The sequence below is a fragment of the Pyrenophora tritici-repentis genome, chromosome 2, assembly GCF_003171515.1.
Source record: "Pyrenophora tritici-repentis strain M4 chromosome 2, whole genome shotgun sequence".
Taxonomy (NCBI): Eukaryota; Fungi; Ascomycota; class Dothideomycetes; order Pleosporales; family Pleosporaceae; genus Pyrenophora; species Pyrenophora tritici-repentis.
This window is the reverse complement of record NC_089391.1, coordinates 3879408-3894372: the sequence shown is the minus strand read 5'-3', so window position 1 is coordinate 3894372 and position 14965 is coordinate 3879408. Positions and strand designations below refer to the sequence as shown.

The 14965-nt window shown below is 51.6% G+C and overlaps 4 protein-coding genes across 4 annotated transcripts; all 4 read right to left on the bottom strand.

Moving 5' to 3' along the window:
• Positions 1 to 98: 98 nt before the first annotated feature.
• On the bottom strand, positions 99 to 3543 carry PtrM4_069400 (TAF1, Transcription initiation factor TFIID, subunit TAF1; the record flags this gene model as incomplete). The annotated part of the gene is made up of 2 exons (XM_066105857.1): positions 99 to 216; positions 281 to 3543. 2 exons carry the CDS (start codon positions 3541 to 3543, stop codon positions 99 to 101), a joined length of 3381 nt encoding a protein of 1126 aa, XP_065964484.1.
• A 1179-nt stretch (positions 3544 to 4722) lies between these two features.
• On the bottom strand, positions 4723 to 5258 carry PtrM4_069390 (DUF892 domain containing protein; the record flags this gene model as incomplete). The annotated part of the gene is made up of 2 exons (XM_066105856.1): positions 4723 to 4784; positions 4898 to 5258. 2 exons carry the CDS (start codon positions 5256 to 5258, stop codon positions 4723 to 4725), a joined length of 423 nt encoding a protein of 140 aa, XP_065964483.1.
• Positions 5259 to 5967: 709 nt separating this feature from the next.
• Positions 5968 to 9733, bottom strand: PtrM4_069380 (Smc, Chromosome segregation ATPase; the record flags this gene model as incomplete). Its single annotated transcript, XM_001933605.2, has 2 exons — positions 5968 to 6018; positions 6074 to 9733. The coding sequence occupies 2 exons, from the start codon at positions 9731 to 9733 to the stop codon at positions 5968 to 5970; spliced, it is 3711 nt and encodes a 1236-aa protein (XP_001933640.2).
• Positions 9734 to 11035: 1302 nt separating this feature from the next.
• Positions 11036 to 14137, bottom strand: PtrM4_069370 (uncharacterized protein; the record flags this gene model as incomplete). Its single annotated transcript, XM_001933604.2, has 2 exons — positions 11036 to 14002; positions 14057 to 14137. The coding sequence occupies 2 exons, from the start codon at positions 14135 to 14137 to the stop codon at positions 11036 to 11038; spliced, it is 3048 nt and encodes a 1015-aa protein (XP_001933639.2).
• Positions 14138 to 14965: the final 828 nt, after the last annotated feature.

Genomic DNA, 14965 nt, shown 5'->3' with positions numbered 1-14965 from the left:
CCACGCCGTCATCATAGAAAGAATACGTCCATCTACGCAAATATACACACACAAACACACACGCGCGCGCAGACGACGTCATCATCTCACCGCCGTTTCTAAGAAGGCGAGCCGGCGAAAGAAGGGGTAGCAGGAACGACAGTAACAGGCGAAGCAGCACTTGCGTCCCTGAAAGTATCGTTTTGCTTCCTCTGGCCGTTGAGGAGGGGGCAGAGCCTGGAACAGTGTTGTTAGTATATGTATTCAATGGGGTGAAAGTTAGGGTAAGGGGATTACGCACTTCTTGTTGGTCTTGATGTGGCCAACCTCGCCGCAATTGGCGCACTTGCGAGGTGTAGCTCCACCTTTTCCTGGTCCACCTGTTGCACTGGCGCCGCCCTCGCCTGTCTGTGACTTGTGCAGTCCCTTTGCTTTTTCACGGCCCTCGCGTCGTTCGATGTTGCGGGCGAGGCGGGCGAGTTCGGTTTTGAGCTTGATCTGCTGGGCCTTGTCGACTTCGGGGTCGCCGGTGGGCTTGATGTCCTCGATGCGCATGTTTAGGAGGCGCTCTTGTCGCTTGTGCTTGATATATAGTTGGATGACGGCGGGGTCGGTGATGATCTCTGTTACGTCCTCAAACTCGCCGTTCTGGTTCTTGATGGTGCGTGTGATCTTGAGCTTCTTGCCGCGGTTGTCTGCATTACTATTGCGAGACATCTGGGACATGGTTTCATCGTCATGACGCATCATGGGAGTTCCTACTTCGGAGCGCTGGCGGGGTAGGTTGTTGCGGGCCACGGCAGAGTCGACGTCATCTTCGGTATCGGAGGGCGGGTTCTGAGCGGACAAACTCTCCTTCTGTTTGTTCCAGATTCGCTTGATAGCATTCTCGTACATGACTTGTTGTCTCTGAACGTTGTAGCTGTGACCACCAAGTTCTTTCATCTTCTTGTTGTCAAGACGATCTGCTGCACTCTCGCCAACATCCCTGAACCCACCCTTCATCGAGACCTTGATGAAACTAAAGCCCAGACCTTGACCAGTAGGGTCGCCGTCACCGTGAAGCTCCAACATGGCCTTGCCCGCACAGGCATTCAAGAAGTTCTTGGTCGTGTTCCAAGGTGCCAACTTGACATCAGCATTCTCGTTATCAGCCTCATCGTCGTCGTCACGAATTTCGTTAGACTTGATACCAGCATCTTGAAGTTGCTTGTCGCCAGCATGCATCGAGTCAATCAAACAGACATCCTCTGGCTTGATCCAAGTGCGAAGAATTGGCTCCTCGGGAACGGTCTCGCCAGGTACGGGTTCCCAAGTACCAATGTCCTTTTGATACTTCATGATTTCTCGCATTCGGGAACGATTTTGCGCAATCTCGGTACCGGGCAGATGCTGCTTGATCATCTCGTTACTAACCCAAGGCTGACGTGCACCCTTCTGTTGTCCCTTGCGGTAAAGTCGGAACGCCAACATCTTGAGTCGCTTCTTGGATGCCTCAGTGACTTTTCGAGCATGTGTGCCAGGCACCTCCACAGAGGGGAACTGTTGTCCAACGACCATGAGGTTCGGAATGTTGCGCATGTAATACCTGTTGCCATTAACACCGGTATAGCTTCTGCTCACGAGGAAATCTGTCTCTTCAGGCTTGTGCTTGAACACCGGTGCTCGATACATGGCGTTGTGGAGTGTCAACACTTGCTGGCCTGGTTCGACTGTGCCGAACAGCGAGAAAGGACTCTTATCCTGCGGCAGCAAGACGGAAGTCTCTCCAATACCATCCTCTGGCTTCGGTCGTGCTGTATCGTCCATGTCTTTCCGCCGGTAGTAGTTGAGAATCTTGACACCCATGCCAAAGTTAGACAACGTCGTGGGGTACTCTTCTGAGTATTCTGCAAGAAGGAGGTCCGAGTTGTCGCCAATGTTGAGGTCTTCCGCTGATGCAAAGGCTTCAGACGGTTTGAGATTCTTCTTATGTTTCCTTTTGACAGATCTGAGCGTCGAGATACTAGCTCGCTCGCCAGGCTTGAAGGTAACGGTAGGGCGATGGAATGACCGCAGTTCGCGATCGGACAGCGCGACCTTGTAGAATGGATATTGCAACTTCAACGCGGGCAAGCTATGCTCAACATTCATGTGGCCAATTGTACTACGGACCTTCTGTTGACTGCTCTCCTTGAGCGCGTCGTACGCCTCATCGTTAGAGATGTTGTAGCGTTTGAACATGGGGTTCGCAAGACTACCACGACTGTCACGCTTGAGGCCCAGGCCAAGTGTACGGGGTTTTGGCGGCTCAGCACTCGGCTGCTGCACGTCAAGTAGCAGATGTGGGTCGTTCATGTCAAGAAGAATTTTCTTTGACAATCTCGCCGTCTCAAGCTCTGGGTCATCCCATGTCGGCAAGTCCATGTGATCGTAGACGGAGAACTGTATGGGCTTTTCGCGACTGCCAAGTTTCCGCTTTTTGTTTGGTGACAGTTGGTCAATGTCGACGCTGTCAGGTGGACTTGGTGCCTGGTTACTATCGGCCAGGGCTGGGACACTAGACTCGTCCGGAATTTCCCAGTCCTCACATGCAATCCTAAGGTCGCTCCATGATATGTTTCCAATCATTTCGCGATCGTCGATAGTCTCGAGGTTTTCTAGTTCCAGCTGTTCGTCGGTCTCACCATCCTCCTCGGCAACGCTGGTGATGTGAATAATTCCGCCTTGCTCTTCCTCTTGTTGTCGACCTGGTTTGGCAGTTGTCGTTGTTGTGGGATGTAGTCGGAAGGCTTTCTCTTGATCTGTCGCCAAGTCGAGGCTAAGCTTGTTCATTTGAAAAGACTTTGGTGCCTTTTGCGGAACTTTGGGTATATAAAATGCACGTTTCCGTGGCACTAAGCTAAAGAAGCGTGGTGGCTTGTCTTCTTCAAAGTTGGGCCAAATCTTCTCAAACTCCTCCCGCGACGTCTTCTTGTGAGCGATGGCTGGCTCATCCTTTTTGCGCATCGACTGTGCGAACAGAGCCATCTGCTCGCGCACCTCTGGGTCTTCTTCCTCCAAATCCTGCTGCGCAATACCATGAGCGGCGTTGTGGGCAGTCGGCTGTGGCTTGTCATTTTCGGAGCTATTGAAAGCCTGCTGAACGAGGTCTTCGATAGAATTCATTGGGTCATCCTCGTGTTGTCCAGACTTTTGTATGGGGTCAGAGAGACCCATGCCATCACCGAAGAGGTCGTCGTCATCGTCAACGTTGTCGCCGAACAGGTCATCCATGTTCACATCGTCATCATTCGGTGCTCCACCAGAGTCTTGCACCGTGGTTCCGCTGAAATTGATACCGGCGTCGTCACCTTCGCCCGACTCAAATTCCTCTTCCGGCAGGTCGTCGTCGCCGATATCTTCGTAATCGATCGCATCGTCTGCCTTTTCGCCAATCTCGAGCGGGCGGTCCGTGATGCCTTCCAAGAGATTGACCTCGCCTTCTGCAACGCCCATGCCCGCTTGTCGTAGCAGCTTCTGGAAGTCATCGTCCTCGGATGTGTCCCCGCCGCCGCCATTCGGCGGGTTGTGGTCAACGTCCATAGTCGCGTGTAAATTCCTCTCGTGGGTCCGGACGGTTGTGGGTATTAATATCGGTGCGCAATTATGGGCGAGAAGTGAGGGAGCGCCGCGAGGCGGGTGAAGAGTTGAGGGGTGCGCGCGCCGTCATTCACGCAGCCACCTCGTCGGGTATGGTGTATAGTATGCAGGAGATGGCCGTGTGTATCGCGTCGTAATCCGATTTGTCGCCGGTGTGGTTTCTCGTCGTCTTCGAGTGCTGATGTCGATATAGCCCAACGGCTAGAACGTCGTGTAGAAGTGATGCAAGTCGCGGCTGAAAGCCGCGGCGAACCGGTCCGTGCACGACCCCGAAAACTGTCTAGTGAGGCGCGTACCCACGGCAGTTCCTACCGTGGCGTTCACTCCACATAGTACAATACCATCTAGCTATTGATACGAAATACTTGAAACGCTAGTGTAAAAAGTCTACTTCAAGTGCCAGACACACTCATTGGGTGCTTGCCCACACTGTCAAGTATTCTGTATCACCCAGATGATACCATGCTATGCCTGATACTACGTCACATAATTACGCTCTAGTCTGAGACTCAGAGACATCTTAACCCTTATTATACATTGGTTCTGTTGTGTACGATACTCGGCTTTCACTGCCTAGGTATCAGGTCATCTCCTATAGTGAGTTCAGTATTCTCTGTCTATTGTACATTGAATATCGGCGTAAATGTATGGATGCACATAAGTGACATGAAATACTCGATAGCGAAAGTGTAGGTAACCCTCACTATTGAATTCTTGATCGGCATGTCTGACGCCTACAGTAACTTCTGTATACTAGGATGTTAAGTATATGACCTAGGTAGATACTACATCTATAAAAGTCAAAGGCAGCTTGCTTATAAGCAAGTGCCCACTATTATGCATACATCCTCAGTAATGCTTGGCCAAATACTAGGCCAGCAAGAAGATGCCACAATGAAAAGAGATACCGTCTCCATGCGCAGAGCACTAAGGCTTTGTCAGTCTTCCAGTGTATCCAGAGATCACGTCTCCATCGAATCTCCCTCATCTCCGGCCTCAGCCTCACCTTCACCCTCATCCCCAATCCCCCAAACCTGGGCCCTCGCCCGGCTGTAATACATCTTAACCGTGGGCGCCCCAATTGACCACCCACGCTCCCTCTCCAGCTTCTCGCGAATATCTCTAAAAGACATATGATCCACGTCGCGCCAGACCACAATACACGTCTTCTCGAAGCGGTGAGTCTTGAGATTATTAGTCTCGCGGCGCGACTGCCTATTAGAATTAGCGGACTGCTTGCTTTCCTGTGGCTGAGAGGAAGAAGCTGCGGGATCCTGCGCGTCTCCCACATCCTTACCTGCAGCAGGCTCTTCTTCCTCAGCCTCAGCATCCGTGCTCTTCCTACCCTTCCTAGGCTTTCCTCTATTCTGAACTATCCTATCCACAGCCCCAATCTGTGACTCGTCCTTTTTCCCGTACCGCTTTAGCAACCGCTCTAGAGACCGGATGTGGCGGCGTCTAAGGGCCTCATCGGAAACGTTGTCATCAGGGAACATCTTGACGTACAGACGCGTTGCTTTGGCGTAAGTGTACTCTAGATCGTCCAGCCAGTGGATCAGCATGCTGTGCGGGTGGTCTTCAGTGTCGCCGAAAGGGAAAGTCCCTAGGACGGGGGCTGGGGGAGTTAGGCCTGGGATCAGGCCTGGACGGGGTGGCATCGCGATGGCTTTGATGCTGATGTATTTTAGGCCGAGGGCATTTGTGGTATGAGCCTGAGGTCCACGTGGTAGTGGTGGTGATGGTGGCTTGGAGTTGGCATTGGCGTCTTCTGGAGTGGGCATGGTTCGCGTTGGTGGTGGTGTGTCTTCCTGAGCCATCCTCGCGGCTAGCGAGCTAGGCGCAGATCCGGTGACGAAGGACATGATGATGTCGTGTGCGGATGCCATAATTGCTTGCACAGATGGTCTATGGTAAGCGTTGTTGGTGTGTGAAAACCGTTGAGCAAGTCGTGTCGAGAAGAGTTCGGTGGAGGCAAGCAGTAGATTGAGGTTGACTGAGTGTGTTGTAGAGTTGTATTGGTACTCAGGATCGTGAAGCTTATCTAGGTACAAGCAAGGGGTTGAGTAGGTAGTAGTGAGTGGGTAGTGGCGTGGGTATCGGCATCGAGGTGTACGGTGTGTGGGGGATGAGCAGGTAACTAGTCGAATCACTTGGACGTAAACAGAAAATTCTAACCAATTACTCATACTTCACTCAAGTGAAAGCATCATATAGCGTTGTCTAATTTAAACATTGTATTCATCAAATACCAGACCGTCATCAACCAGTATGGTATCATTCCCACGCGCTCCATACCAAATGCTTCCTCATGTTACCATCTCAAACACCAAACGCCATAACCAAGACCCGGTATCTTTCCCAAACCTATCAAGCCCGACCAGTAATGTAGTCCTTGTTCTCAATCGTAACACTCTTCGTCTGTCTTTTTGTTAGTACAAACTCTCTGCCACAAGCAACGCAAGAGTTGACTTACCATATGATTAACCTTATAAACACCCACCAACCGACTCGCGAGCTCAAACATGTTGTTCCTGAGTGAAATGACGATAAACTGCGCGTTCTTCGTCCGCTCCTTGATGTAACTTGCCACAATGCTCACATTGCGGAAGTCAAGCGCCGCATCAATCTCGTCCATAACATAGAGCGGCGTAGGCTTGTAGTGATGAAGCGCAAAGACAAGTGCCAGTGATGACAACGTCTTTTCACCACCAGACAAATTGCTGATGTTCTTCCAGGACTTCTTTGGGGGCATGACAGAGAAGCGGATGCCCTCGGAAAAGGCGTCAAGCGTATCTTCGTATTCGAGTTCGGCGTTGCCACCCATAGTGATCATTTGGTACATCTCCTTGAGACGCGCGGTGATGATATCGAAGCCAGCTTTGAAACCTTCTTTTCGGAGACGTCGGAGCTCTTCGCACTTGTTCTTTGCAGCGTCGCGAGCGCTGATAGCGGTGGCAAGGTCACTGGATCGAGCAGCATGTTCTTCAACACGCTTGCGATATTCGGCGAGGACGGACAAATCGACTTGCGTCGACTCATTCTTCTTCTCAAGGTGGGCAATCTGCTCCTTGAGGGCGGCCTTGTCCATGTCTTCGAGCTCGTCTTTGCTGTAGGAGGGCAGGCCTTCACCGGAGCCTTCCTGCTCGTCACCAAGATCAGTTACGCTCTGATATGCGAGCTTGCTTAGTTTCTCGTGGTAATAGGTCTGTTTCCTCTGGAACTCATTGAGGGTCTTTTGATTCTCTTCAAGCTTGTTTCGCATCTCAATCTCAATTGCACGCGTCTCGTTGAGTTCAGTCGTCTTCTCGTCGAGTTCCTTCTTGACAACCAGCAGTTCCTCTTTCTTGGTTTCAAGCTCTTCTTGCGCCTCCTCGGCCTGTTGTCTGATACCTGAGACGTCGCGTTGCTGTGAGGCCATATCTTCCTCGACCTTTTCTGCATCGACCGCAAGCTTCTCAAGCTCTCTGATAGCATCAGCGTGTGCCTTCTCGTGTTTAGCCCGCTGCTTCTCCTCTTTGGACTTTGAGACCTCAGCATTAGATGCCTGCTCGGTCAATGTATCGATTTGTCCTTTCAAGCCGTCGACCTTGGCCTTCTGACCACGCAGCTTTACTCCTCCAATCTCCATGATTTTGTCTTGAAGAGCCTTGATCTCTGCCTCAATATCCTCTGTCTCAGAACGAAGCTTAGATACCTCCTTCTCCATGGATGCGATACTCTTTTCTAGGGAAGAGATACGGCCTTTGTCGGTCTTTGTGGAAGTCTGTTCACTACCCAGCTCCTGAATACGACGCTGGCAGTCTGCGATGTTACGATCAAAGCTCTCCAGCTCAAGAGCCAGCTTCTGCGACTTGGTGTCTAGTTCTGGGATCTGCTGGTTGAGATCTCTCAGCGAAGTCTCAAGTTCCCGCAGCTCTTGCTGGAACTCAGTAAAAGCCTGCTCCAGCGTATCACGATCTTGCTCTAGCTTCGCGACTTGGTCTCTTGAGACATCTGATGCAAGCTTAGACGACATCTTTCCCTTGACGACGCGGCTTCCACCACCACTCATGGTACCCGCAGTATCAATGAGCTTGCCATCCAAGGTGACGACTCGCCACCGCTTTGCGCCGTATGCGATGCGCTCAGCTTGATCGAGATCCTCTGCTACGAGCGTGTTGGTCATGACCTGGAAGAAGGCGGGCTTGAGCTTGTCGTGCTTGGGCTTGATAAGGTCAAAGAGACGGGGCACGTTTTCAGGGGTCTGAACAGGCGACATGTCACGCTTGGCGAGACGGTCCAAGAGAATGAAGTTGGCGCGACCAAGGTTGTTTTTTCGTAGGTATTCAATGCACTGCTGGCCAGACTCTACCGTGTCCACGACCATGTTATCCAATTGGGGGCACGCCGTGGATATAGCCACGTCATACTTCTGGTCAATAGTACCCAAATTTCCAAGTCGGCCATGGAATCCATCGATACGTCCAGACTCCTTTAAGCGCATGAGTCCTGTCAGGACATTGCCTTGGGTTTGGGCAGATGAAAGGCTGGCGCGAGCTTCGTCTGCCTTTGCTCTTGCGCCCGAAAGCTTTGACCTCAGTGTCGGCTCTTTTTGAATTATCTCCTCGAGCTTAGCCTGTGTCTTTTGGACGTCCTTCTCAACGCGCTTCCTTTCAGCTTTGCACTCAGCAAGCTCGGTAGCCTTAGCCTCCTTCGCTTCTTGCAGGCTCTCGATCTTTGCTTCGACTTCAGCGATACCCTTGGCACCTGCATTCTCCCGCTCGCGCATTATGTCCAGTTCACTCTGTGCGACTGCGATGGCTGATTGCTTTTCGTTAATCTTGGCGTTCCAAGGTTCGAGAGTCTTCTGCTTGGCTGCAATCTCATCCGAGAGACCTTGTGTTTTGCCGGCCAAACTCTTACGAACAGCTTCGAGCTCCTTCTCCTCAACCTTCATGCTTTCCTCGAGCTCAACAATCTCCGCGTTGTAGCGTTCAAGATCCTCGCCATACTGTTTTGCGAGACTCTCCGCTTCGGAGCGACCATAGTAGCTTGTCTCTTTGGTCTTCTCTAGCTTCTTTTGCTTGCCGGCCAGGAACTTCTTCTTCTCCTCAAACTTGACAGTCTCCTTGTCGATCCGTGCAACCTCTTTTTGGAATTCCTGGTTCCTCTTTTCGAGCTGTTCGCACTCTTTGACACCCTTTTTGTATTGCTTTTCAAGCTCTTTGATCTCCCCTTCATTGCCTTGGTGCTTTTGAAGCTCTTCATCCAATTGAGCCTGGAGTTGCCCTACAGATTCCTGGGTGACTTGTATATGATCGTCAAACTCGGAAATGTAGATTTGGTAAAGCGTAGACTGCTTCGAAGCCAGCTCGTTTTCGTCGCGAATGTAAGCGAGGGCTTTGTTCTTTTTCTCTTCTAGGCCACTCTTCTCCTTCTCCACGTGCTGCACACGATTGCTCTTTTCCCGGCAAACCTCATTCAAGCTCTCGACTTCCACTTCAGATTCTGCGATGGGTGTCTTGTACTTGGAAGTACCAATGATGTCTTCCAGGTACTCGAGGAGGCCGTCATCATGTTCACCCTGAGCCTTTGGCTTCATCTGCGCAATGGATTCAACTTCACCTTGTAGAATAAGGAAACGCTTATGGTCCAGATCAACCCCCCGGTCTTTAAGGAGGTTTGTAACAATGGTGAAGGTAGACTCCTTCCTATTGATGTAGTACTTGCTAGAGTTGTTCTTGAACGCTCTTCGGGAGACCACTAGCTGTGAACCAGGGATGACCTCATGGCCGCCATTTGGGAGGTCTTTGACTTCCTGGAAGTGGACTTCAACTTCGCAGTAGTCTAGATCTGGGAACGCGGCTGAGTTGTGGATGAGGGCGGAAAGCTTGCTCTGTCTCATCTTGCTTGCACGGAAACCGAAGACAAAGAGGAGCGAATCGATAACATTCGATTTGCCGGAACCGTTTGGCCCGACTACGGAGGAAAAGGACGCGTGGAAGGGTCCAACTTCCTGCCTGCCTGCGTAACTCTTGAAGTTGTTTAGGACAAGCCAGGTGATTACTGTCCGTTGTGCCGGCGCCACAGGCTCATGCATCGCTGGTAGGGCAGCCGCCCGCCTCTTCACGACAATGTCTATTGGTTCGAGCATGGTCTGTTGTGTGTTTAGCTCCTCCATCACCTTGGCCGGTGGCTGAGGGTTCGGTATTGGCTCAACCTCTGTTTCTGCCTCTGGTACGGGTGTCTCCTCTTTTGCCTCTATTTGTGTGATCTCAGCAGCAGGTTCTGGCTGAGGCTCAGGCTGAGGCTCTGGTACAGGAGTTGTCTCCTCCTCAGTATTGCCCATTACAACATCTTCCATTGGCGAGCCTGGTGTGATAGTGGCTTCGGTGGCTTCGGTGACTTCGGCGGCCTCGGGAGCCTGGTCGGGTTCGGGAGACACTGAGGGCTCAGGTGTGATCAGCTGCGAGGTTTCTTCGGCCGGAGGCGGTGCTACAGAAGCACGAGGCTTCCTCCCACGTTTCTTAGGTACAGCCTTTGAAGGTGAGGCTGCTCGTCTACTGCTCTCCGGGGCGGGGGTGAACATCTGAGTCGGCTCAGCCGACTCTGTTACACGGGTCCGCCGTCTGGCTGCCGGTTTGGGTGTTGCCTCTGCATCTTGGGCTGGAGCCTTCTTCGGTCTTCCTCGTCCTCTTCCCGTCTTGAGGGGCGCGGGCGCAGGTGTGAACTCCTCTTCCTCTTCCTCGTTCTTGACTTCTGGTGTTGGTGTCCTGTTCTCATCGTCCGAATCAATAACGGGGGCTCTTCTGCGCGTCGCAGCGGCACGCGTAGACTTCCTAGGCGATTCTGAGGCCATTGTCAATATCCCCGTGGGTTAGTTGTCGTTGGTTTGCGCCCACTCCTTGTACGACTTGCACCTTCCCGCTGTTGTGCCGCACAGGCCACAAAACAAACAACGCGCTAACGTGTGAGCCCCGCGCCCCACCCTAGACAGACGTCCCTGAGCCCTTCAGACAAATCAACTTTACATATGCATCACGTAAGATAGGAAAATGCCAATTCTAACGCGTGTAATATCAATTTGGTCAATGGATGAAGTAAATTTTTTTAGCAACTCGGGCTACGATTATTTCTATGAGAAGCACTGTTATCCTCTTCCCACCCCCGGATTAACCTCAACAGCACAGTGGTGTTTCAAAAATCTCCTCTTGACAATCTCGTTCCCAATATCACCTACAGCCATCGGTGGCGGCTTGAGTTGAGGAGAGCGGTATCATGGATCCTGGGAGGTGTTGAAGAGAAGAGGAGAGCTGACAGTGGCTGGAAAGTAAATACAGTTGCCAATCGCATAGCTTATACAGCATAATGAGTAGAACCTATTCAAGCATAGGATTTTATTTGGATACTTTTTTCAATCAAGGCCCATACAGCGTGTACCGCATAAACGGTCACATCAACGTCCCCCTACAGTAGGTGGCGCCGACTTCAGACCCCCCATAAGATACCACTCAACATATTTTTGTGCCGGCCAACCGCCCCATTCCTCCACACTGTCAATCTGCGACTTGATAAGAAGTGCAATATCCGCTGGAGCACGCTTTGAATGATCGCTATGAGGACTCACACCACCATTCTCAACAGCCGCTCGCAAAGCAACCAGTGTTTTGAATAAAATGTCTCTGCCCGAACGCTGGGCTTGTACACGCGCTGTAACTTCTGAGCGGTGCTTGGTGAGCCAGGTGGTGAAAGAGTAAAGTCCCTCATGATCGCCGAGGAAGCCCAGAGCGCGTACATAGGCATGGAGTTCTGCTGGTCCGGGGATGTGTGGCGGAACGATGTCACCTCTATATAAGTGCATGTCGGCGTTGGCTCCGACTAAGCTGTTGAACAGTGTTCGCAGTCGAGCAGAACCGTTGCTAAGAATTTGATTTGCATCTCCAAATGCAGCTTCGCCTTGGTGGACGGATTGGACGGCAAAGTAGGTTGCTGTACAGGCTATGCGGAACAATTCGTCGTCGAGGTCGAGGTCGATCTGCTCCATGTCCTCAAGCAGACCATATATGATCCTGTACCGAGCGAATTTTCCGGCACTTTTGCTTGTATTGTCGTTCATCACCTTTTCCGTGAACGCAGCCCAAGCCGGTCGGTATTTTGGCCGATAGTGTCTAAGAAGCAGATACGCGTATTCTATAAGGTATTGTCGGTCCCACATAAGTTCATGTGCGTGTTGTTCCGGATGGAGAAAACAAAGTTCCTTTGTAGGCGGCTGCTTGAAGCGTCCCCAGTGGCACAGAAAGCGGATGATGCTTGCGAATAGATAGCCTGGGATTGATCGTACCGAGGCATCATCGTCATGTATGCCTTTCAATATACGGCCAGTGCCACCATTGTAGTCGTCTTTAGCAATATCTAATAGGTTTAGGCCTATGTGGAAGTCCGGACACCACTCGAGAAGGAAGGCCAAGAGGCGATTTGAAGGTTTGACATGCTTATCGAGCATCCGTATGAGTAGTTGTCTGTATCCAGGAATGGGTTCACTGAGATAGACATAATGAAGTGAAGACGAGGGATCGGGCAGAACCTCCTTCATGTCACCAGGTAAGAGGTCGGCGCTGTTCCTCCCAGGAACTTGCCCAGTATTGGATGAGAAGTCTGCTTGGGCTGATCTTTCTGCCTCAGGATAGCACAATCTTTCGAACATGGCAAGATATATCTCTGGATGTGCGGGTTCGCTGGATGACTCGGAAGAGAGAAAGCATGCCCAAGCTTCCCTTCGTGTGCGTGTCGACCGTATACGGCCAGCCCAGAGTACCGGGCGGAGTTGATCGTCGTCGCCATATTGCGACGAGATACGTGGCAATGATGTTCGAGTTTGTATAGTTGGACTCAAATCTGTATCCCAACCAGCGTATGTTTGCGCCACTTCTTCCCATATATGACCCGCATACCCAGCTTCGTACATGCGGCGCAAAAGCTGGGAAGCGCGTGAAGTACCGAACTCGTAGCCTTTTTCCTCGTCCATAGCTGTGCGATTCTCTTTCCACGGTGGCCAAGAAGGACCTTTGAGTTCAGCCCACTCTCTTTCTTGGGGTGTTTTTGCATGAGCCAGCTGATTACGTATTACAGACCGAAAGCCAAGCTTCGTCACTACTATAGGAGGAGACGCATTCGCCATGTATTCTAGGATCTTAAATTGAGCCTTTTCCTGATGGGCTGCATAAAGCACAGGCCGAGAAGATGCCGGGAGGGACAATAGCATAAGATAGTTGTTGCAGAACTGAGTAATATCCAAAAGCCTCCTAGGTGAGAATGGTTCTGTAGCATTCGCGTCCCGATGTAGACGAGTTGCTTCAGTGACAAACCAAGATGCAATCCAAGGGATTGACTCGGGCCAGAGCTCACGCGCATGACGCACTAAACGGACCGCAAGTATCTTGAGTGCCGACCAGCTCAGGGATTTTGACTGCACAATACGGTCAAGATGTCCCATGATGATGCGCAGAGCAGACACTCTGATGTGCTTACGACGTAGAAACAGCAGAAGCAGGAACAAAGGTGGCGTCTCCACCCCTGGCGCGAATATCTTTACCGCCATGTTTGATTGGGGCTCTGTGAGAGAATGAGCCCATTGCTCTATGCTTTCCGGTGTGTAGCCCTTGGACCGGAGATAATGCAATTCTAATCGATCATATTCGAAATCCTGTTCGGGTGATGGCGATGCGGTATGATGTTGAAGATAGCGAGCAAGAATCGAGTACAGCGAATGTGGTTCCAAAGCTTGCAAAGCAATACTCAGAGGCGATTCGGCTTTATAAACTCCGCGGCGGGTGCTTTCTTGGACACTGTTGTATGACAAGTCGATCTTGTTGGCAGGTGCGACAAAGTACAAGTGTCTGGCTGGACCACTAATAGATGCTAGAACTGTCGCAGGTCTGCTCTGGCGTAGAGCCTTTCTAGCATTACGGGATAGACTTTCGATCTTCAGGGCAATCTTCTCCTCCAGGTCATCCTCACTGTTCCTTTCCAGACTCTCTTCAGGACTCTCTTCAAAGTTCTCTTCGGATTTTTCTTCGGTTAAACCCTCAGAATCCTCAATTGTGCCCCACAAGGACGTGTCGACGTCTGACGCAGCATCTGCTTGCAGAATACTTACAGAGTTGTCTATAGAAGATTCAGGGGATTTCTCGTGATTGAATTGCTGCGTGGAAGATTCAGGAGAGTTCTTGTCCTTGGGTTGTTGCACAGAGTGAAGCCTCCGAAATCTCTGTGACTTCTCATGGCGACGGAGAGGTATGCCACTGAGAGTCCAGGGCTTGGCGGGGTAATTGACAGGTGAGAGTGGCAGGAAGACACAAACAGAACATGATGAGATGAACGAAAAGTCTCTCCTCTGACGTGGGAAGACTGGGGTAACAGAAGCCTTCATTATCAAGTTAGCACAAAGTTGAGGGGTGAATGCCGCACACAAGCTTACCAAGTTGATGCATAGGCGCGTCACACTGTAGGCGGCACTATGATGGCTACCTGGAGCTGGCAAGGAGAGAATAGAGGGCATTCATCTGACGGAAGAGACGTCTAAACACGTGTAGTCGTCAATTGAAGTGAAGGGGGGCCGGTCGGTCGGCCAGCAAGAAAATCGTGGGTAGCTCATACCCCATCTTCACTAGCGCGGATATACCACCATCGCAAAACCGCGGCTTGGAGACTACTACCGAATGCAGCAGTCAGGACTGTGCATTGTAAAGACCTTGTAACAATAGCAACAGGCGAAAAAGGCCGTTAATTGAAGCGGGCAGAATTCACTCATTTCGACGCAGCGTGCACGGCAGCTGACACTTGTGGCACTCCGCGGGTTTGCCTTGGCGTTCAGGCTTCGCGTGTTCCATTCATCGGTGCACGCACTTCCACCATAGCAAGCCAACTTTGGACAATCGCCATCACCACCGCCCGGCTTTTCTCAAGCATTTGCGCGTCGTTGCAAGTCGTGCTGGATCGAAATACGCGCCTTCCGGATTTTCACCACCGCGCCTGCGATTGTTGAGGCCAGGGAATGCTGGTGTAGAAGACATACTAACGACGACCTTGGCCGCCCTGAGCGCGTTGTTCCATCCCACGGCATCACTCGCGCATCGCCAACAGCACCCAAAGTCACCATGGCCGCCGCCAACGGCACCCTCACCCCGCCGTCGCTCCCGCCCGCGCCCCCGTCGCCGTCGGCCGCAAAACGCAAACTCGACGACACTCATGCCATTGTCACCAATGGCGCATCCACGCCCGCGCAAGCCCCGACCGTAAATGGAAATGCGCCTTCTCTGCAGGCGGTACTAGGAGACATAATAGCAGTTTTGAAAAGGTACGAGAGTTGGGGGAGAGACCCCCGCTT